The sequence below is a fragment of the Pogoniulus pusillus genome, chromosome 3, assembly GCF_015220805.1.
Source record: "Pogoniulus pusillus isolate bPogPus1 chromosome 3, bPogPus1.pri, whole genome shotgun sequence".
In the NCBI taxonomy this organism is placed as follows: domain Eukaryota; kingdom Metazoa; phylum Chordata; class Aves; order Piciformes; family Lybiidae; genus Pogoniulus; species Pogoniulus pusillus.
The window spans coordinates 30,111,324-30,135,291 of NC_087266.1; the positions used below are offsets into that span (position 1 = coordinate 30,111,324).

General features: G+C 42.2%; 1 protein-coding gene across 3 annotated transcripts; it reads right to left on the reverse strand.

The window, feature by feature from the left end:
* Positions 1-4,545: 4,545 nt before the first annotated feature.
* On the reverse strand, positions 4,546-23,533 carry LOC135191402 (phosphatidylinositol 3,4,5-trisphosphate 3-phosphatase TPTE2-like). 3 transcript variants are annotated; one of them, XM_064173681.1, is made up of 19 exons: positions 23,462-23,533; positions 22,579-22,652; positions 20,209-20,286; positions 18,200-18,247; positions 17,662-17,823; positions 17,184-17,297; positions 14,342-14,441; positions 13,549-13,612; positions 12,975-13,039; positions 12,348-12,408; positions 11,413-11,494; positions 11,238-11,326; positions 10,031-10,092; positions 9,031-9,111; positions 7,921-8,026; positions 7,268-7,365; positions 6,834-6,929; positions 6,299-6,369; positions 4,546-4,799 (listed from the first exon to the last, which is right to left on the reverse strand). In XM_064173681.1, exons 2-19 carry the CDS (start codon positions 22,626-22,628, stop codon positions 4,697-4,699), a joined length of 1,530 nt encoding a protein of 509 aa, XP_064029751.1. In that variant the 5' UTR covers positions 22,629-22,652; positions 23,462-23,533; the 3' UTR covers positions 4,546-4,696. The 3 variants fall into 3 exon arrangements, with proteins under 3 accessions (XP_064029751.1, XP_064029740.1, XP_064029760.1); XM_064173670.1 differs by having other exon boundaries at positions 17,184-17,303; XM_064173690.1 differs by lacking the exons at positions 17,184-17,297; positions 17,662-17,823.
* Positions 23,534-23,968: the final 435 nt, after the last annotated feature.

The window sequence follows — 23,968 nt, forward strand, 5'->3', positions numbered from 1 at the left end:
CTAATTTCTGCATATAGATTTGGGGACAGGTTTCAGGAAATAAAATAATTCTATTTTTTGTATATATTCTGACTCAGACACATTAATTCCCTGCCTCCACAACAACTGAGTATCTGGCTGCTGTTATGCAAAGAGATAAAGTGTCACCCACCCCTCCAGAATTAAATGAGCGGCCTTTTGCAGTCAAAGAGGTATAAATTCTCGCAATAGTAATGGGAAGTGCCAACTACAAGAAGGTGCTGTGAAAAGAGCTGAAGGTTTATGTAATCTAGGAGAAGAAGTAGTCTATGGCTTGTGCCTTTGTCAGTGTCAAACTCAGTTCTAATTTTAGGGCTCAGCTCAAGTTCCAAGTTTGCTAGATTGCTGATTACTTAGATGCTGTAAGGTTCCTGCCAGGAGTGCAGCACAGTCAGCTAAGGTCCATGTATGGTAAAAGGTGAGTGTTCACTACCCTGGAGCAGAAAGGGTCAGTGCTGCAAGAAGATTAAGTACTTGGATCTTTGAGCAGTAGTGCTTGCATTTAAAATAAATGTAGTATCTTCCTTGTACAGCTGTTTACCGATTTCTGCTTGTACATTAAATGCAAGCTTCACCTAGGAAAGAAAACATGACACTTGCTGTTGGAGCCTCTGCTGAGTTTCTCTTACTCTGTACACAGGAAGCTATTTCACCTCAACTACCCTGCAAGCTAGTGGAAAGGGCATTTTAGGACAGTGATATCCAGTTGCCTGAGCTAAGCCAAAAGAGCTGTCAACCACTTATATCTGCAGCAGAATGACGACCTCTTCCAGCAGTGTAGGGACAGACCTTAACTGCCTTCCTGCTCCACCACCCTCTAGGGATGCAGCTGTGGTGTCACTCCTATGTGCATGGCTATTTCTTTACTGAGGCTAGTTTGTTTCTGCTACTCCCAGTCACATTAAACTTCCAGTACTCTAACCTGGAGCAGTGGTTTACCATATTCATGTGCCTAACATGTGTAGCCTGTGAAGCAACATGATAGTCTTCTGTTCCCCAATACAAGAAAGGCAATGACATACTGGAACAAGTCAAGCAGAGGGGCTGCCAGAACGTATGATGGAGAAAATTGGATTGGCTCATTTGTAACAAAGCTGACGAGTTCTTAAACTGCTGCATACAATTCCTTCTTTCAAGGCACATGATAGAGCCAGGCTCAGAGAAACAGAGGCAGGACAAGTTGCAACACAACTTGAAACATGGGAGATTTGACCCTGGAAGAAAGAGTACTTAGAAGATTAAGACATACATGAAATCCTTGTCAGTTTATCAAACTGAAGTAGGTTGTGTGAGCCTGTTCAAGTTAGGCCTGTTTTGCACAGGAATTAGGATTTACATAACCTGCAGCTACTTCAACTCACAATACTCACCCAATTATTCTTGCTCACTATCCTGAGTCTAGAACTGCAAACAATTATGGGAACACTCAAGCCATTCAAGATGGGGTTTTTAAATCACAGTATATCAACTGTGGAGGTCATTAACTTTCAACTCTGTGGGAGTTTACAACAGCCCAGCTCCTAAATACTAGATGTGAGGCTCGACAAGGTCCTGGGCAACCTGATCTAGTTGAGGATCACAGAATGTCAGAGGCTGAAAAGGATCTCAAAATATTATCTAGTCCAACCTCCATGCCACAGCAGGAGCACCTACACCAGATCACACAGGAACATGTCCAGGCAGGTTTTGAATATCTCCAGAGAGGGAAACTTCACAAGCCCCCTGGCTAGCCTTCTCCAGTGTTCTGCCACCCTCACAGTGAAAAAGTTCCTCCTCATGTTTACACAGAGCTTCCTATGCCTCAACTTCCACCCATTGCCTCTTGCTGGGCATCACCAAGAAGAGCCTGGTTCCATTCTCCTGCTACTCACCCTTTACATAAACATAGATGAGGTCCACCCCTCAGTCTTGTCTCCAAGCTGAAGAGCCCCAGCTCCTTCAGTCTCTTCATCTTTGTGGCCTCCCTCTTTATCTGAGAGCACTAGAACCAGACACAATATTCCAGATGTGGCCTCACCAGGGCAGAGCCTCTCTCAACCTACTAGCCACAGCCTTTCTAATACACCCTATAACAACACTGGCCCTCCTGGCCACAAAAGCATACTGCTAGCTCATGGTCAATCTCCCATCTAGTAGGGCCCCCAGATCCTATTCCCCTTCACTGCTCTTCAACAGGCCAGTCCCCAACCTATACTGGTACCTGGGCAGGTGCAGGACTCTACATTTGCCCCTGTTGAATTTCACTGAGTTTCTCTCTGCCCAACTCTCCAGCCTGTCCAGGTGTTGCTGAATGGCAGCACAATGCTCCAGCTGCATCAGCCACTGCATCCAGTTTGGTGTCAAACCTGCTGACAGTGCACTCTGTGCCTTCATCCAGGTCATTGATGACTATCTGGAGCTCGAATAGCTACAGACTGTCCCACTGACCACAACTACTTTTCCTTCAACCAATTTGCAGTCCACCTCACTAGCTGATCATCCAGATCACACTGCCTCAGTTTAGTTGTGAGGATGCTGTGGGAGACAGTGTCAAATGCTTCACTGAAATCCAGATAAACCACATCCACTGCTCTACCATCATCCATCCACCTGGATATGTCCTCATAAAAGGCTATCAGGTTGGTCAAACATGACCTCCCTTTGGTAAGGCCATGTTGATGGCTCCTAATGATCCCCTTGTCCTTAATATGCCTAAGGACAGTATCAAGGATTAAGTTACTCCAGTACCTTTTCAGGCACAAAGGCAAGGCAACTGGTCTAGTTATCTGAGATGTCTTTAACCTTTGAGGAGAGGAGTGACATCTGCCCTCCTCCAGTCCCCAGGCATCTCTCCTGTCTGCCATGACTTACTGGAGAGTAGTCTGGCAATGACCTATGCACCCTCAGCACCCATGAGTGCATGCCATCAAGACCCATAGACTTCCAAATGTCCAGATTAACTGTTCCTTAAACCCAGCCCTCAGCTAAGGAAAACTCCTCCTCTGGTGCCTCAGGCGTCATAGGCTCAGGATGCCCCTGCTTACTGCAAAAGAGGTTAGACCAGAGGACCTTTGGAGGTCACTTCCAACCCCAGACCATTCTGTGATCCTAATTAGTTACACAGTAATAGCAAAACTTGAGTCCACATATGTACTTCATAAGTATGACACCACCCTCAAGTAGCCACCTGGCAGTTATGGTATCTGCCTACTTCATTAGTTATGGAAAGCTATGTCAGTCTTCTGCTCTTGGTTCCTAATAATAAACATCTGAAGTAGCAATCAATTAGGTTGAAAAAGATCTTTAAAAGCAGGTCCAAATGTTAACCTAACATTATCAACACCCACTAAACCATGCCCCAAGTGCCACATCTACACATTTTAAATACCTCCAGTGACACTGAATGCACTACTTCACTGGGAAACCTGTGCTAATGCCTGACAACTCTTTTGGTGATGTAATTTCTTGATATCTGATTGTGACAGCTTTAAAGCTTCAATCTATGACAGCAATCTAAACATCCCTCCCATGAGACAATTTGAAACTATTTCCACATGTCCTATTGTTTGTTACCATAATGTCTTCTCAGGGAGTGGTAGAGAGCAGAATAGTCTTCCTTTAGCCTAGAGAAAAGGAGGCTCAACAACCCCAGCTCAGTCAGCTGCTCCTCATAAAGCTTGTGCTCTAGTCCCTTCATTAACTGTCATGTTTTGACACTAGCACCTCAACATTCTTGTAATGAGTGGCCCAAAACTCAGTACAATGTTCAAGATGCCCCCTCTTCTATGCTGAAATAGAGGAGAAGGACTGCTTCCCTAGTCCTGTTGCCCCACACTATTTCTTGCTACAAGTCACAGTGCTATTACCCTTTCTGGCCAATAGTTTCAAGAACCAAGAAACTAACCTCACAAGTTGCACATCAAAGGCTTGATCTGTCACTACCAAAGAGCTGCACTGCTGAGAACTGTTGGAAAGCAGAATAAGTGTTTTTGCATCACAGGTCTTAGCATAGCTCAAGAGTGATCAGGTGAGCATTTGTAGTGTAAGCTTAAATCAACAAGTGCACAAATCAAACCCTTCACACAAGTATAAAGGCAAGTTTGGTTAACTGGTCCCAGGCATTTAGCATGCTTGTGTGCCATTTCAGTTCTTTGTGGGGACGTAGTGGTGGAGAAGCACCTATGCAGTTTCCAACCCCCACTCAGCCCTCAGGTTATAATGTTGCTCAAAAAACTACATACTTCTGATGAACAGTGATTCAATATCAAGACTTATGCTCAAGAAGTCTTGGGAGGAATACTAATCTGGCACAGACAAATTCCCATACTCTACTGACCTTTGACAAAACCTGATGCTGACAGAAGGTATGTCATTCTTCCAGCAGACTGCTAGTCTCCAACCACCATCAGGTTAAAGCTCTTGCTTCAGGACAGACAGTTGTCTTAAATTAAGGGATTACCCATATGTAGGGACATTGGAGCTCCAAATGAGCCAAACAGCTCATTAACATGAAATGAGTCAGCTGGCACTAAGTAGCTCCTCAGAGGATTATTGCTCTGCACAACAGAACTTCATGTAAGTTTATTTAAGAAGTTGTATCTACACAGAAATACATTCATCACATGGAAGTGTGACTGCTTCACATTATACTGAAGCAGCAAGACATTTTCCAGAAAGAGATCAATTTTACATATTTCCCTTATGGTTCAATGAAGTTCACCTCCACAGCAAATGCCTCACTATAGACTTTCCACATTTTAGACTTGTGAGGGTTATCCAGCTCATTCCTGGGAAGATAGAGCCTGAAAAACAAAATTCAGTAGTATTTTACAGCCTACAGCAGGCTTTTGTTTTCAGCTACATAAGAACTTCAAGCTTAGCTCTGTAATATTAAATATAGCTCTAAATGTTGAATTTAGACAGTCATTAGCCATGCCCACACAGGGCTTTGGATCTGAAGTCAGAGAAACTGAATCAACCTGGTGTATTTGTGGAGTGGGTTTTTTTGGTTGGTGTTTTCTTGTTGGTTGTTTAGTTCGGAGTTTTCAGCTCCCAGACCCCCATCATACACTATTGTTAGATTAAAATTCAGCATTACTGTCATCTTAAAGCCTCCTGATGGGATGCAGGTAGCAAAACCTTGCTAATGGCAAAGAGTTGATCCAGTACTCAAACTGAGGCACATTCTCAACTTTTAATGTCTACCAAATTCATGTTGATTTATCACTTAACAGACATCACATATTAGCTATGGCTGAATTAGAGCTACAAGACTAGGACTGCCTTAGCACCTGTTTTACTGCTTATCAGACCTAGTACACCTGGGATCCACCAGAATTCTGAGCAGGAATATAATCTCTACCAAATTCTGTTTAAGAGAAGGTCTGGTGGAGCATCCTCCTTTGCCCTGCAGGAAACAAAGCACTTGGATGAAACCTTTGAGATGACAATGTTACAGGGCTGTCACACAAAGCATATACATCTCCTGCCACTAGCTTGGTCTGACTAGGTGTCTGCACCAAGACTACAAGGTGCATTGCTAACTCAGCATATTAAGTTCAGATTTATTAATATAAATCACTGCTACCTCTCCACATACTCTGATGGGATCAACTGCATAAACTGCTCCTTTCCCACTCCAGTCGTGGAGATAACAGTAATTATCACCCATGTGTCAAGTTCAGTATTCCTCTAAATGCATCAAGTTTGGTAAACACTCAGATCTCAGGCCTTACACTTCTGTTTCACTCACCAAAAGAGACATATAAGTCAAACTTTTGCCAGCTGGAGCTCAACCAGGAGTTCTAGTATCAGCAAGAACAAGCTACCGTAATTTCTAACTTGAATTAATGCACAAGAAGCAGTAAGTTAAAGAGCCTTTGTCTGGGAGCCCAAGCATCAGTACCTCTAACTCTGGTTCGGATGTTTGCCTGCTAAGCTGCTGGACAAGTTCTAGCCTCACAATAAGCCACGGTGTAGAGAATAGCAAAGCTGTCTTATGTTTGAACAGTTGGCATCACTTTTTTAAACTCAAGTTCATTAAAAATACTTAAGAGAGCTAAGGAAAGGAGTCCAATGGAGTAAGCTAAGCTAAAAAGTTCACATATTTTAAAAACACTTGGCACAGAGTAAGCATGTGCCAGCTGCCTGACTGCAAGCTGAAATTGAGTCAGAGACCACTACCAACACAAAAGATAGCTGGCTGATCAAGCCTGGTTTAATCAGAGCTTTACATTTATGAACTTTTAGCTCTGTTCAGATACTAAAACTGAGTATTTAAAGGCAGTCACTGATCACTCACTTGTTGTTTTCAATAAAGGAAGTGTTGAACCAGAAGAAGAACGGGCAGTCATCATACCCTTTTGGAAGATCCTAAAACACAAAGACCTTGTTTAAGTACTCTGTTAGATAATAAGACTCATTTTTTGCAGAGCATGAGTATCTTTCCTCATTTGTTTGATTTACAATGCTACAGTACCAGGTTTAGTACACTTGACAAGCCTTAATTGCTAAAGCTTTATTCATTGTTTTCTCTGAAGTTACACCAGGACTAGGTCACCTGAACTTATTTCATTGTATTAAGGGCCCCATGTTAGAAGCAGCAGTTACTAAAGATGTCTTGGTTATACTCTGAAAGTCAGACACCTCCCGTCTGCACAGCCTGTTGTAGCAACTTTTGTTGCAGCACTTACAGCACAGGCATGAAATAGCAGCTTGCTACTATGTGGCCATCCCACACAGAGGTCACTGAGGAAGAGCAGATTGTGCCTCAGTTGCAATTCGCACTGCAGCATCTCTGCATACTTGAGTGAACATCTTCATGCTGTTCTACTTACAGAACATGATTCAAATCTGACTTTCACATCACCACTTATAACAGGGCTGTCTTCTAAGCCAACGACTACAGAGTCACTTTCAGAATCAAAGAAGACCTGGAAAAAGTATTAATGAAAGGTTACTGTGGAGACAAGCAGTTTATGACAACACACAGTTACTTGCTCACAGTACACAGATACAATGAAACAGCTAACAATTTAAGCTGCTCACATCAGAGTGAGTTAATGCATTTAACTGACCTCTAGAGAAATCTTTCACCATCTTACCACTACTTTGCCCGTGATTTAGCAGACCTTAGCTTTATTTTTATTCTCCTAGGAATGAATACATCCATTCAGATAGTTTCATGGTTAGTGTTCAACTTGACAGGATGACACTTTTAACATGTAAGTCAGCTTTCAGCTTCTGTGACTCAATTTCACAGTACTCTCACCTTGCAGTTTTTTTGACTGGCACATACACATTCTAGTACAACTTGCTTCCTCACTATTATCTGCACCTTCATATCAGTTCCATTGCCTTTCCCAACTCCTAGAAAAAAAGAGATGCATTATACTCTAGTAAATACATTAGCTGGAAGTATATAACTGGTCATGAAAACCAAATGCAATAATAGAAATAGACTTTGAAGAAGGTAGCCCAAGGTTCCACAGCTGAAAACTGGATTTTGAAGTAGCAGTGAATACTACTAGTGCAGCAGGGCCAGGCTATGTAGAGTCCAAGTCCATTGAGTGAACAACAGCAATTAAAGATCCCCTTGAAAAAGCAGTGCTGAACTTCCAGTCTTATCAACATTACCAGTACATACATACAAAAACAGGTGTGTATATCAAATTAAGAAACACTGTTTCCCCTCCTAAAGCAGCAGGTTGCATGTGAGCCACCATTACCAGACACTCAACGTGACAAAACACCTGGGCAACTGCACACCAAAGCACCCATTGTATTTTAAGTGTGCTATCTGATTTCTCAAATCCCACTAAGTTGTTCCTCTCGTGGGTTTAGCAAGAGAAACAGAAGATATCAGCTGCCTGCATCAGAAAACCACAACCAGGTATAGGAATGCCCCAGTTCAAGAGTTCTTACCATGTATAGAGTGGATTTTGAGGTTTTTAATTTTGAGTTGTCTCTCTGGTGGGAGTTTCAAGTTATACTTGTTTTTCAGGATCTCATAATATCCAACATACCTACTCTGTAATGCAAAAAACCCAGACATGTTATGCAGTTTCTGAACCCCACACACTAATTCTAGGCAAAAGCAGAGTTAAAGCTAAGAACTTGATTGAACATTTAAGTCCAAACCAAAGAAAGTAGCTACTTGTTCTCCTGTTCAAACAATTCTCTAGACAAATTAAACATGTGAATACTGCTTTAAAAGGTAAACTCCATAAGAAGTTTACATTCCAAGAGGAATTCTGTGCCTTTGAAATCAGCAACAAGTGAGGAGCTTTTATAGTGTGGCTTTTTAAGAGAAAACATTGAAGCATATAGGATACTTTTGTTTTACAAAAGGACATTCTGGAGGACAGATGAACTTCCTTTGTATTTTATACAAGCAACTGATCTGTGATCAGTTTCATCTCACACTTTTGAATCTTAGTACACAGTGAATCAAGATGAGCACAGCCCCAAACTGGTCTGAGGCAATAATTTAGTGTTTTCTTGTGAAGTCTTTACATCTCTCCACCCCAGCACAGCAATGCTAAGGCCCTTCACAGGCAAAGCTACAGGCTTCAAGTGCATCCTTGCTAACCGCCCAGTTGTTTTATGGGTACATGTTCCTTTGAGGTTGGGCAAACACTGCAACAGGCTGCCAGGGAGGTTGTGGAGTCTCCATCTGTGCAGATATTCTAGACCTGTCTGGACATAACCCTAGGCAACCTGCTGTAGCACACCCTACTTGAGCAGCAGGGGTGGACTTAAAGCTCTCACAGGCTCAACAATTCTGTTCTCTTACATACCATAACTCAGACATGACATTACATAAAGGCATAAAGAACATATTTGGCTGGAATGGAGGGAGGAATAAACAACCTTAGCAGTTGCTAGTCTTCCAAACCTTAAAGAGCATTGAAAGTTCAGGAGCTAAGCAGTAGTAGGAACCTGTATCGCCAAAATAAGGCAGGGTAGGTGGGATGTATAAGTGCTGACAATGCTTCTGGTTTGGCTACTATTACTGGACCTGCTCAAGAGTACCTGGGATGGAGTTTCGACTCCTTGAAACTTGGTACTTGTGCTTCTATCAGTTCTTCTCTCCCCAAAGTAGTCCAAACTTTCCTATGTAAGAGGATAATTTCAAAGGTTAAGAGAAGGATTACTCATTCTACCACCACCCTTCTCACCAGAAGTGCATAATAAACAAGAATGACACTAGCCAAATTCAACAAGAGAACACAAGTGAAAACACACAATAGGTGTTTGGGAACCTTCTAAAAAGTAGGCTTTTAGCCAGAAAATAAATGGTAACAGGAAGTCAGATACATTAAGTTTGTAATCCATGACAGTGCTAATAAAGCTCACTGAATGAGAGGAGCAATATTTTCTACACAACTACTATTAGAACCACCTGCATTTTTCAAGTGGTCTGTGGCAGACCAAGCTGAGCATTAGTTTGGATATTCAGACCAAACTTAGAGCAAGACGTGATTAAATACACTCTGGCCAGGCTACCTTCAGCAGCCTGGGCTATCTGTAACCCACATCTTCAAACTGATAAACCAGACCCAGGATACTAAAGCAGCACATGCATCTGTCCTGGCTGGGACTTGCTGATTATTCTCCCTTTTCCCAGAAGATTTTCCTGCTGTAATGCTGGTAGTTGAGACAATTTTTGATGCTTCATACTACTTGGAGGGAAGAGAAACTGTTACTTAAGCAGTAACAGTCTTTAGTAGAGCATGCTCAGAAGCCATCTACAGTTTTAAGAAAAGACCGATCACATTCTAGGTCTCTAGTGCCTCAAAAAGCACTTCCAAGTTGGTATCCTGTTAAAGCCTACCTTCCCAGGTCTTCCTGATCAAGAATTGTCTTCATCAGAAAGGTATTTATGTAGCAGCAAGATTTGTAAGAACTTTTGTTAAATAAATTGTTCATGATATCCTTTTAGAGTAGACTTTTTTTGCAGAGTATTGAGTGAAATGCATTAAGGAGGTTCTAATGAGGCATTCTGAATACTCAGTCAAAAAAAAGTTTTTACCTTTGCACTCTCAAACTGGTCACTGTCTATGAGCCAGATACAGACCATTGTTCCAGTCCTGCCTGTATTGAGAGACAGGTTGAATTACAGAGGTTCAAATGTGATTCAGGTTCTTATAAAGTTACAACTTTTGCAACAAAAGGGTTAATGGGAGATAAGTCATAGTACTCAAGCACCTACGTTTCTGGGAAGAAGGAGTTAAAGACAGTTCATTAACTTTTCCCTCAAAAGGAGTCCTCACATTTCTTTGTGGTATTCCTAGAGACACTTTAGAGAATGAAGATACTGGCAAATTTCTATTTGGCAGGGGACAGAATCACACACACTATTAGTTTAAGGTTATGGACTGGCACTTGCCAGTGCTCTATGCATCAAGAGTTGCTCCTCTGCTCCAACTTTTTTCCTCCTAACCTTACTAAGAAGTCATCAAGACTGCTAGCACAAAAGCTCCAGTATAGTCTGTTTTCAATTTAAAACCAGATCATACTACTGCTCCCTACACTTGGTCTTCATGCTGTGTCTGGCCTGCAGGTAGCTTCAATGATCAGCTTTGCAAAATCTTTAAAGATATGGTTCCAAACCCAGGAGTGAGCTTTACTTTAAACTTCCTGTTTGCAGCACTAACAGCAGACAGCTAAAGATGTGTCAGGTCTTTGCAGGGAAACTAAGTTTATTTACACAGCTATCTATACACTTCAACAGGTCCTACACTACAAGAGGCTACAGACAGCACCCACAGGTCATCTCATGTGCTCTACCTTTGACTAGCCTGTTCCCATAAGTCTACATTGCACTATCACATCGTGCCTTGTGTACCTCCATTTAACTTCCAGTAGTAACACTTGAGAAACATTATAGTACAGGATATTCAGCATAGGCAATGGCTGCCAGGAAGTCAAAGCAACAGTTGTTTCAGTAGCAATCTAGGCACCATCTTTTCCTGCAGCACTGCTGTCCCAGCAGCCAGGACAGCAGGAAGTTATTGAGGATTATTTTAAGAGATCAGAGGCCAGATTAGATTAAGAACAGTTTTGGGCTAGAGTTGTGTAATACTAAGCATGCAGTTCTACACTGTTGCTAGTCACGGACTGCAGATTCTGTCAGGTTATACTAATCTCATGCTAGAGCTTAAGGCCTTACTAACAAAGAAGCCATTATAAGAAGGTGGCATTTACAGCACACACAAGTCACAAGTGAGAAGTCCCACCTTTGCCTCCTTTACAGTGAATGGCTATGACGTTCTTCTCATCTTGACTCATCCATTCACGGACACTGGCAGTGAATTTCAGCATGTCCCTAAGTAAAAAGAAAGTTAGTGGATCACAGCAGATGGCCACATAGAACTACCACATATGACATACACATTTCTTGACAAGACTCACTGTAATGCTGGGACATTGTGGTCATCAATAAAGATCCTTTCCACCCTGTAATGGAAGTACTTGGGGTCATAGCCTTTTTCACCTACAAGGAAAAATCTGGATTTATGCCAGAAAAGGGTACAGACTTGCAACAAGAAGTGGCTTGTGACCCAAAACTGCTGCTCTGGGCATATATTATTGTTTGGAGTACAGCAGTAAAAATATATAGGTCAAAGAAGATAAAAAGCTATGAGGTAATTTGGCCAAAGCTGCACTTTCTAGTTTCTAATTCTACTTCCTAGGTTCTAGTTTCACATCTCACTTTTAAGTGAAAACTCATTTCCAGGCCCAGGTTGCCATTTTCTTCCACATAAGTTATTTAGGGATCTGAAAGTTGAATGTTCTGATGTACTGTCAGGGTCCACCATAGTAACAACCACATATGAAGTGGTAAGGAGCTGCTAAGACCACACTGATCTGTAACACCTCATCTATCGTTGTGCTGGCAAGAGGACAAGACTTTTCAGGATTTCAGTATCAATTTCTCTATACCACACTATGTATACTTCCAACTCTAATGCTCTACTACGACAGCATAAACCAGAGCTGAAGTATTTTGCCTTGTTTTAGCCACCTCTAAATGAAAAGTTTGAGCTATGCATTCACCACATTCTTCTAAGCCTTGATTAGAAAAATCCTCAAACATCACCGAGTTTCAGCCCAGATTTTGTTTTCCACAGTGCTCTGAAACACTAAAGCAACTGTTCAGGAACAAGGCATCAAGTATCTTCTCTGCAAGCTTCAATACAATATATTAGATGCTCCAAGTCAATGGCCACATGAGCTTTGGACAGATTTTAAGTTCTTGGAGGCATGGTATTGCCAGCATCGTACCCTGAAAAGATGTTTTTCTGTTTAGCAGTATTTCAGTAAAGTCAGCAGCTAAACATACTTACTGCAGAGATTGTAAACTTTATAGTGGTCTGCATGCTTGCTGTCCAGAAATCTTGCAACTTCCTAAAGCAATAAAACAATACACAAGTTCAGAGTAGTAGGTGCTCTACTCATCTCCACTGGTGCTTCACTTCCCACCCTTCAAATGGTGTCAGCAATTGCACACAGAAACAGCCCTTGGACATCAGGCCTTTCCAGCCCAACAGCTCTGGTTCTCATCTGGAATAGAAGTACTACAAACATGTCCTACATATTTGTTTCCACAGTATCAAGAAGCATAGCTCTAAAGGGCACTAATGCAGAACTTTCAAGCATCTTTAGATGAATTATACAGCTCTCACTACTCAGACTACAGCTAGCCTGCAACAGAACTGGAGTTGGTTCTATAAAACATGCCCAAGGAACAAGAACACCAGATCACCCATGTATGCACACTGAGATACATCCCACTAGGCTTAGTTTACAACACAAGTAGTGCAGCACACAGACAACTATAATTTAGGCAATTCAACTAGCCAAGACAGCAGGATTAAGACTGACTTGACAATATAGTCCACATGCAAGTTAACAGAAGGCTGAAAGTGAAACAGCATTTAGAATTACTGACTTGGTAGGTGGGAGATTCTTACCTCTATAGGGTTTCTATAGAAAGACTGCTTCCCAGAAGATGGAAATGACATTGCAATAATGCGATCTATGGACAACACAGCAATCAGAATTAACAAAGGGAACCCTCCCCACACACAGAAATTACAGGATTGAGAGCAACTTTGTTAAACACCTTGTTTCTATATTAATTATGACAACCACCTACCCATTTCTAAGAGATTTTCTTCTGCATTTAGTATAGCTAGAACTGAAGAATAATGAATTGTGTAGCATTAAGTGTCAGTCTCCATAGAATCACAGTTAAAAATGCCTATGTCTTAGTCAGTTTCTCAGCCCTGGTTTCCCTAGGCTGAGGAGAATGTGTGTCCTACACAGCACACACATACCCTCTCTTCCAGAGGCTAAACCTTGATACCCATGTCAGAGTTAGGAATTTGTATTTCAAAGCTCTACAGAACAGGCATAAGTCTGGTTTGACTTTGGATACAGGTTTCATTAGTCTAAAACATTGCCTGTATTTCACATCAAGCACTTAACTGAATAAGTAGTGTTAGCAATATTTAACATGACGCAGTGTCATTTGTTTCTACAAACCAGTAACGTAAGTGAGATCCAGATCAAAGCCATCTTTCATATAGCGCCTTTTGTTTTCAGAGACCTGCCAAAAAAAGAGTAGAGAAATGCTGAAGACCAACAAAGTATTGCCTGTTACTAGGAAAGCCCCACCCTCTAGACTCTAACATTAAGTCTTGAGTAACAGAGACTCATTTTCCTATAGCAAGCTTCACAGCACTAGCCAAGGATGATTATCATGTTAGCTTTTAGGCAGACGCTCCATACACAATTTTGTCTTTGATGTATCAAAGTTTATTCTAGTGGAAAGAATACATCAGATTCTTAGCAGACTACAGTATTAATCTGGCATTGCAGCTTGAGTGTTTGGGGGCTGAGGGAAGAAAAACAAAGGGCAGCATAACCAAGACAGCTTATTCCTGAGCAAAAGCTTCCAGAACCACTTCAGTGCACCTGGTGAAAATAAAATGTGTTTACAATGGGTAGGGCTTCAACAGGTTCTTTGTTTTCATTCAGAATAAGAAGAAACATTAAAATCCCTATCCTCTGCCATGTAAGAGAAAAGTTTATGTACCACACAAACTAGAAACTGAGACACTGTGTTGTAATCACTTTGATATGCTGATCTTCCAGGGGAAGTTGCTGCTTACTTGAGTAAAGTTAAGAATATTAGCTATACTGAAGTTGGAAGTAAAGCTGTACCCTATTAGGGACACAGAACAAACATGTTGCCAAGGCAGTATTATCACTTGCAGACAAATAGGCTGTGGGCAGTAAGCGCAGCCAAGGCAATATTATTAAGAGGTAAACTTACCATTCTCCGGGTCACCACTTCAAGTTGCTTCTTCTGTGAAGCCAGGCGAAATATTCTTATTAAGATGACAATTCTCAGAACTCGGAGGAGAGTAACCATTCTAGGGAAGAGTCAGATTCACCATGAAATAAAATTAAAAAAACCCTTACACCTCAGAAGCAAAGCTTAAGGCTGATTAAAAGCTGGTTTAGAGACAGTTTAAAGCTTTGTTTCATGTACTCTATGACTTCTCCATCTGATTTTGGAGAAAAAAATACTACGCCTGAAGAAAAGTATGGTTTTGAGGTTTGTTTGGGAGCATATGCTATGAACAGCTAACAGAACTAGGAAATGCCGTACTCCAATTTTCACAGGCACTTCTGTCCAGCAAACAAATTCCCTCAACACTGCCTATGCTGTTATCACCAAATTCTTGTTCCTTAAATGTATACTTGACAGCAAGCTTTTAAGTAGTCACATTAAAAACAGCTGAGAAGCTACACAGGCTAAATTATGCCTTAGGAAACCTGAGATCAGTGTACGCCCTGTGCTTAATCATTCAGCAACTTGAGCAGATGATTTGGTTTGAGGAACTTTGAACTGCTGCTGAACCTTGAAGCAGACCAAGATGCTCATGCACTGTGGTTCTACAGAGGCAGCTGTATTATGCAAACCTTTAATGAATGTTAATTTGCCCTAGTCCCTAAGGAGATATGTGAACATATACATTTAAGAAGCATACATTTCAGGTCCTGATAAACTTCAGTAAGAAACCTAAAGTAAACCTGAAGTGAGATATACTATGGAAACATTATCGTATTACCTCCAGTTGAAGACAGTCTGCTATCCACTGATGTGGAACCTAAAGTCAGCAAGACAATGTTGTTCTTGACACTTAGAGAAAGCCTTAGCTTTTTCCCCACCTCCTAGTCCAGATCACCCTGCTGTTTTCAAAACAGAATTCCCTTGGAGATAACAGCCAAACAGCTGGAAGCCAAGGGAGCTCTAAAGCCCCTCTCCTCAGCCTGGCCCACAACTGTCAGAAGCAACTGCTTAAAATGAAAGCAGCTTGCATTCTGCCCTTCAAGAAGTTAGCCAGTTAAGTCAGACTGATACACATCTCATTTCTCAATGTACTTTTTCAAGTCCATCTTGAAGAAAGTGGCTAACTTATCCCAATGCACACCCATCTACACTAGATTAGAAATAGTTCTTACTACTCCAGAGCATGTTACTCATATGTGTTTGTCACAGCAAGCTGCTCAGATTAATTTTTCTGAGACTTATCAGGTACTGATACAAGACTGCTCTTCTTGAGGAAAGTGATAAAACCTAGACAGGCTGCTGAAATTAGTTGAAATATATGGATGCTATTGTAGTATTATGTAGGCATGACATCTCAATATTTGAAATTTGGCCAAGTTTGAGGTGTCATCTAGTGCCAAGCAGTAATATTTTGGTCAAAACAGGACAAAGAGGAGCCTTACAGAGTGCCTCAAGAATTGTACATCTATATATTAGGAAATACTTCATTGAAGTGTTATCAGATACTGGAATGGTCTGCCCAGGCTAGTCACTGTCCCTGGAGGTGTTCAAGTGGACCTGGAGGTTAAGTGTCAACCCCTCTAGTGGGAGTTGGAGTCTCTTCCAACCAGATACATTCTGTGACTCAGATGACAGGCCACAGTGCTCCCAAAAGTATCTTCTGAGATCAGCATGAACTCCTGTGACCCAAACGCATATTTTAAAAGGCCATCACCTTCAGCAAGTCAGAACACAAGAAACTTGCACACACTTACCTGTAACAGGATGGGTCAGCAAATGATTAAGCTTACTACCAAAACAGCTTAGTAAAGATAGCAGTGCAGATTACCCTGTCACAGAGCTATTATTTCTACCTTTACCTAGATGCTGCCAGACAATGAAAACTGCTGCAAAAAGAAGTAGCCAGACATGAGAAGTAATCATTAAACTCAGATTAATATTTAAAGACCTAGAAGGAAACAGCCTTTTATCGTTCTGAGGCTGCAGAAGTTATTCCTTTAACTGTTCTGCTTTTTGAAGCCCCAGTTTAGCTACCATTTGAAGAGACAACTGGTACTTCCAGGTGTTAGTCCAGGCACGGATTCTCAAACAATTAGACTCTGCCAGAATGACCCCCACCCTTATAGCCTGTTGAATAGTAAGGGGGGAATTTTCAATTGGTTTCTTTTTTTTTAATAAGTTTAATTTCTCTCTGGCCAATGCAAGCAAAATTCACTAATTCAAATTTAGTGCAAATAAAACTAGTTTTGGACTTGCATTTCTGTCTCTATCACGAAGAGATTCTTCTCACAGGTTACCATCTGACCAAGTTAGACGCATAAATGAATTTCAGTCCTATGTCTGAAAAAAATCCAACGTGTTATTCCACAGGGCTTCTGGGAAATCAAAACTGAGGAAATAAAGACAATGTGGCAGCCTTTATGCCAAGGTCCATGAGATGGAGATCCTTGCTCAGCTCTGATCCACTTATTATAATCCAACTATTCCTTCTGACCTTCTTCAGACTCTGCGCTCTACCAGAGGGGCTTCACACCTTCTGCCCAACAACATCTGAATCGGAGCATTTTCTTGCCTCACTTTTCATTACCTCAACTGATATGTTTAGTACATCTCTGCCTTGGAGATACACACAGCTCTACAGTGTAGCTGTAGACTAAAGTTAAATGTGCCTTTCCTTTGTTGTCTGTAATATTAAAGTACCATCGCAACCTTGATTGGGATCAAATAAACACATCTAGCCTAAAGGTACCCAGGAAAGTTCTTGGAAAACTATCAAGAAAAGAGAGCTCAAATTTAACAGCTGCCACACCATTCTTACCTTGGTATCTGATTTGCCGCAGTAAGGTCTGAGAAGGAGTATGTCATGTTAATTAACAGAGTGCCCACCACTATGACTGCATCTAAAATATTCAGTTTAGAGCAGAAATAGCTCCTGAAGCTGAAAAAAAAAAAAGGATAGTTTTGGACAGATGCCCATAGAGATAGCAAAGGTCAAGATACATCTTCAAGAACAGATCATCTATGCAGCTACAGGCAAGCTGAAGTAGTTCTTAATCCTAAGCACCAAACACTCATCAAGACAATAACCTTACACCTAGTCCACACACACCATAAAAGTTGACATCAGGTGCTCACTTATACCCAAAACACTTTACAGATTAGACTATAGGAGGCTAACAGCCAATACACAACCCAAGCCTGTAGTGCACCCACATTCATAGTCCAAGCCTGAAGCAGTGCTTCCTTACTAGCTTGAAGACTTGCCACACTGACTTAATTTTTTGCCTGTATCTTACCCTTGTACAAACACCCTCAGGAGAACATCAATGAGAAAGAAGAGTGCTATTGCCAATGAAACACCTTCAAGAATCTCTCCAACACCCTTCTTTTTCTCACTGATAGCCAGATCCACTATAACAACTATAATGTCCACAACAATAAGTGCAACTCCAAATACTCTGCAAAAGAGGAAAATACAAGTCAGCTTAAGGTAGACATTAACTGACAAACTACCAAGACTACAAGGCCAGACTTTTGGGCCTGCAAGTAAAGGATTCAGTTTATTATTTCTAAGTGATCTAAACAGAGTACATCATCCAACTACCTCAGATTGAGCTGTAGTTATTAGCCTATAATTCCACAGATACAGAATATCAGTTTAAGACTTCCTTCTCAAAGCACTTTCAAGTCACCACTTTTGGGGGTGATAGGAGATTCAGTACTTCCCAGATAGCAGGTAGAAGTCACTGTTGTTCATGGAACTCTCCAAGTTGTAACATCAGAAATAAGGACTATTTCTACCCTGCCCATAACATTACAAGCATTATTTTTTACCTGAATCCAAAAGACATCACAAATGGGGAAATTTTTCTCCTAATTGCACTGCAAGAGAAGAGAACTGGCATCAAGAACTGACATTTTACTACTGATAGGATACACAAGAGCAATGTTTTTTTTGTTTACACTCTTGTTTTAAAATGTTGAATAGCAGTAATTTCTTTAAGAGGAGATTATTCAGTTACAGTCATGAAGTATATAGGTTAAGACAGTACTTGAAAGCAATGCTTTGACCACTTGTCAGAAAAAGCATGCATTGGCTAGTGACCCTAAAAGTACAGCTGTATGTACTTATGCATTACGCTATTCAGTGTCACAATTCCAGTGTCATTAGAAGTCTGGCTTAATGTCCAGTAATAAGCTCTGGAAAATGAGTTTATATAGTAATTACAGGTCAAGAAGAAAAAAGGATAAACACCTCAAAGTATCACGCTCAAGACATTTATTGTATCAGAGGTTGTTTTGGTTTACTTTTTTCAATCCAGGCCTGGAAAACACTGCACTTAGTAGCTCAAATACTGCTTCTGTGTATTTGGAAGATTAATCCCTTCACCACCTTTGAAAGAAAATATTGATTTGGCTTTCAGATTGAAGACTCAAGTACCTCTTAAGAACACAAGTTACTGAAGCTAAGTTGTCTCACTTGTTAGAGTCATCTGCAGCCTTAGCAAGGTTCCAGCTCCTGTTTTCAGCTACACAACATTATTTGTTGATTGCCATGCTTTAAGCCTTCTGGTTAAAGTTAGACCTTTGTGTAACTCTCTCACTACTGAAGGCCTCTTTAGGCTACACCAAGAATGAAGGTAGAAGCAACAATCTGCATAATTGACCAAGATCCAACAGTTTGAAAACAAATTGCCAGTCTGTTAAGTAACCTTGGGACTATATTTTCCTCAAGAGCAACTGGAGCATTGCATTTCCTTCGGTGAATGTCTCTAACATTTCAATAACTCAGTTTAAGAGAAGGCTAGGTATGTCTGAAGCAACAAGGAAGCATCTTCCTGGGCTTACTGAATTAATCTATAAAGGTCCCTGCTTTAAGGAACAAGGGCTAAGCACCAAACATCTGTATCCTTAAGCAGGAAAGTAGTATTTAGGTTGTGCACCACTTCTCCCATGAAAGTCAAGGATATAGTAACAAGTCTTTTCTTGAAGATGGCCTAGTATGTAGGAGGTTCTCCTTGCATTTATGCATGCTTAGTACTTAAGAAAGCATTGCAATAACTGCACCAACAGTTTGTTTCTGTCTCTGCTCTGTCAATCCCACAATGCATACACAGTAAATCAAGACTTCAGCTTCCACAGTCCAAGGGCAAGTACATTAGATGCAGAAAAGACTGAAATACATACACATCACTCCAATTTGGCCTGCCAGTATCTTAGTTAAGAACACAGTATATTTGATCACATGGTTTAGCTTAAAGCCTTCATGAAAGGCATTTGTAAATACCAGTTTGAACTCTAGAGACATTTTGTCACACAGGAGACCAGAGGTAACAGGCCTCATGTTCCTCTGTTCTGATAGCTCAAGAACAAGTCTGTTCATTTGTCACTGACTTGACTAAGTATGCTAGAACAGTCAGTAATCTGGTGATGAGCTAAAACACTCTTGGAAAAGTGCTACTTCAAGACCAGATTTAATTGCTGTCAAGTTCAGATAGTTTAGTCTCCATAAGGGCTTGATGCTTATAATTTGCCCCAGATAATCATTCACTTAATTTTCTCACTAGTATTTGTCTTATGCTCTCCCAAACCTATTCCTTCAGGAAAACTGAATCAATTCAGCTTGGATAATCCATTTTCCATACCTGGAGACTTGGAGCTAGTTCCCAAGTTAAGCTTTCACCTCCAAGGGCATAAGAAAGTTCCTTGTCTTGATTATGTACAAATGTCAAGAACAACTGATTTGCTTGACTTATCTCCACTACAGCAAGCCATCTGCATTCCTTATTTTGGCTTAAATTCCACTTTCAGGGGTAAACAAAGCATTTAGTGTATCATCTTACTTGAAACAACTGTCTGGTTCATTATCCTCTTCACAACCATCATCAATCTTTACTGTGGGCTCTTCTGTTGTTGGAAAGCTGGCAAAGAAATTACAGAAGTCACATGCTGATACAGACATCAACTTCATACATTGCTACCCTACATTGTTCCAGAGAAAGTGCTGTTAGCTTAGCAATAAGCAGCAGCCTGGGACAGACCACAGGCATAACACCAGAGGAGGAAAACTCTCCCATACATTGGCACAGAAGAACCCCTTAGCTTGTACTGATCTAGTTCCCATCAACAATACATCCTTCAAAGCTCTATCTTTTGGAGGAGGAAGGGAACAGATGTGTTCAGCAACATGATAAAGGGCTTTGAACTAAGGCATCCAAGAATCTGTTGAAGACTTAACAGTCCAGACTCTGGGTGCTGGAAACACACATATGAAAAAATTATTTAATTACATTAATGCTACAACAGTAACCTACTTGTTCAGAGAACAAATGCTTTCAGCAGGAAAAACCATAGCGCAGGGATGTTTTTGTGCAGAGCAGGATACCAGACCAGAAGCTTTAAGACCAGAGCAGTAGCAGCTGAGCTAGTGCTAAAACAACACTTTTGAGGGTAGTGGCTGCTTGACATGCTTCCTTGAAAGAGTCTCTTTGGATTAAGTATTTGTTCAGCCACCTGAGAAGTTCTGAATGTTACATCATTAACTGCAAATATGTGTGACACCCAAATCCAGGAGTTTAATTCAGCCCCCTTCACAGAAATACTGTGCTGCATAATAACACAGCCATGGTGTTTGCTATGAGTCTGCTTCTTAGGCAGAAGCAACTACACATATTCAGTGTTGATGTTTCCATGATGTTCTGGAGCCATTTCTCAATTTTGAAGCATGTCTGTAACAACTCAGAGAATCCACATATTCTTGATTCTCCACAAACAGACCCCTGTAGCAGCACTGCTTACTAGACCAACTGGTACCTGGCTTGGCTCCTACAACTGAAAGCAAAGCTCTAGGGATGTGTGGCCATTCAGCTGTACTTCCCCAATAGTCCTATGGGAGTCTCAATATACAGCTGAAATACTTTACTCATTAAACTAAGTTTCTGCTGCTACAGCAGTTTTGCTGCAGACCACTTGCTTATACTTGTAGACACTTTAAGTACACTATATATCACCTTCCCATCCTCTACTGTAATTAAAATAAGCCAAAATAAGAACCTAACACTAATGTTGCTCCTTAAGAAGCTACTCTTTAAAAGAAAAGCCAAGTCTAAGCATATAATTTCCACTGCACTCTCACCAGCATTAAAAAAACACCTAGATAGTGCTTTCCACAGAGGGAGTTTGTTTTGCTGAGCACTCAATATCTACTTGTTGTCCTGCTGAAGCAAGTCCTCTACTACATCTAGTCTTTGACTACTAGGGTGAATAATAAAATGAGGAGACATTTCAAGAAACCATTTCTCACACACACTCTCCATAAAAACAAAATCTTCTTCTGACTGCTCACAGCTAAAAGGAATGCCAGACTTCATGCTTTTAGAAGAGCAGAACGAAATCATCTTGTTCTACAAGAGACCTTGACAGTGTTTCTGGAGGATACATGAGAGCAAACTTTACCGCTGTGATCTTTTTATACCACTACTGAGTACTCTGCATGTGGTTCTTAACTCTTTGTAAGTGTGCTAGTTTGAAGCAGGCTAGAACGTTTTGGTCAGAAAAAGCAGATTATAGGCTGTGAAAGGAAAACAATGGTGATGTCTGCTTCCCTCAGAGTCTTGCTGAACAAGAAGAATGTAAACATTAGATAACACTTTCGCCATTTTGTCTTCACTCTAGGGCTGGGCTTTGATTGAGCTGCATCTCCCTAACCTCACCTGCCACTCACCTTTGCTTCTTAACCTGTTGGCTGAACCTCTATTCTTCCTTAGGACTGGGGTAAGGTTGAGAGGGGCAGGGGGAAGGTGCAGGGATGGTTGAGAGCCCGTCCTGGGGACTCAGGTTTCTGGGAGGGGAGTTGTGTTTTCTGTATTACTTTTACCTTGTATATTTTTTTATATAACTGTATATATATTGTAAATAGCTGCTTGTACATTGTGCTAGCTGTAAATAAATGCTTCATTTATATTCCCAGAGCCCAGCTGAGTCTAGTTGGGTACTTCTAAAGTGTGGTGGGCAGGTTACACCCAAACCATCACAGTAAGGAATCAGCCACAACAGCATATTTCTCTCAAAGATATCACTCCCCTCAGACACACCATTTCAAATACTCCATCATTCTCATTATTATACTAAAAGCACTAGGAAACTCTAGACAGGAGACCACACACAGCATACTTGTTCCAAACCCATATGGCAGTGCAGTTCATTACACTCACCCTGATGCTTCTGTTGGTTCGGCCCCTTGTTCATACTTCACAGTTGTCATTTTGTCTGGTGTTGCTCTGCTCGTCTTAAGACAAGCATAGTTAGTTAAAAATATCAGTACAACACTGAATAGAAGCACGTTGCAGCAACCTCAAATATTTTCCCCCCCCTCACGTGACAAAGTACAGTCTTTAGAAAACTAGTGAAAGTAAGCACACTCAGCAGCGTGGTGAAAGTTGTCTACACCTAATATGCCACAGGAGGAGAAGCGTTCAAAGTGCCTCTATTTTACGATGAGGCTTTTCTCCTGCTTCAAGTTGTGTAACAGAAGAACCGAGTACGGCCCTCCTGTGAGAGGTGCACCGCCAGCTGCTCCGACAGGTGCAGACCCCTGGCGCACACCAGACCCGTCGACAGGAAACCTGCAGTTGGACCACCGCAACTTCACCCCCTTAAACCCTAACCCTCCACCATGCAAGAGCCGACCCTCAGCCTTTGCAGTCCCAGGGAGGCAAGCGGCTTACACAGCGGCGGGTACGACTCCGCCAGTGGCCTTCCACTGCCCCCGAGAATGGCCAGCATCGGTACGCCGCCGTACTCCTTCCCAGCGGAGGCCCCGCAAGTCGAGAATTCCGGTGACCGCCACAAGCAGCCTGCAGCTCCGCAGGCCCCATCGTGGACGGCGCACGGTGGCTCCAGCCCCCCCCCCCGGTGTACGTTCAGCCCCCACTGCTCTCACCTCAGCGCAACTGCCCACATCAGGCTCAAAGTCAAGCCCGGACACCCGCCTCGGCGCCTCGCAGACTCAGCAAGAAGTTGCGTTAAAACTTCCTGCCGTCTCCGACCCTCCCGTCCCTTCCCTAACCGACGGCCGGACCGCAGAGCCCCACTCACCCGCCGAGAGAACACCGAGCTGCAGAACAAGAACACAGCTCCGCCCTCCCCGGGCTGCAGCTAAGTAGTCCGCAGCGCCGCCGGCTGCACCTGGACTGAGGCCGGGCCGGACGGGACCGCCCGCTGCCATGGCGACGGCCTCGCTGCTACTCCCGGCCCCGCCCGGTACCTCGCAGTCAGCTGCTAGAGGGTAGTGGGGTGGCAGCAGGTGGAGAATGAATCCAGTGCGGCCTGCTTCGCCGGCAGCCTGGCCAAGGTCTGCTCGTGCCCCCCGGGGTCACGCCGTGCCAGGACCGCACAGGCCTTAAGAAACGAGGAGACTGCCAACCAGCCGCCCCTAGCAGGCTCTGCTGCCTTCTCTCGGGCCTCGTAAGCTGCCCGGCTCGGCTTTGATGCCTCTTAAAGCATTTCCCGTTGCAGGGGGAGCTTAGGGGCTGCGGATCCGTGATAGGAGCTGTTGCAGGCAAGCTGCAGACTGCAGGCAGTGCAGGCCCCTGCGGCCTGTGA

Excerpts from the sequence above, each read along its gene's own strand:
- LOC135191402 (XM_064173670.1), bottom strand. The coding sequence starts at position 22,628 with ATGACAACTGTGAAGTATGAACAAGGGGCCGAACCAACAGAAGCATCA. Across the intron at positions 17,824-18,199 it reads GTGATGTCTTTTGGATTCAG|AGTATTTGGAGTTGCACTTA; the intron begins GTAAAAAATAAT and ends CCTCTTTTGCAG. Across the intron at positions 7,366-7,920 it reads CAAAATCCACTCTATACATG|GAGTTGGGAAAGGCAATGGA; the intron begins GTAAGAACTCTT and ends CTTTTTTTCTAG.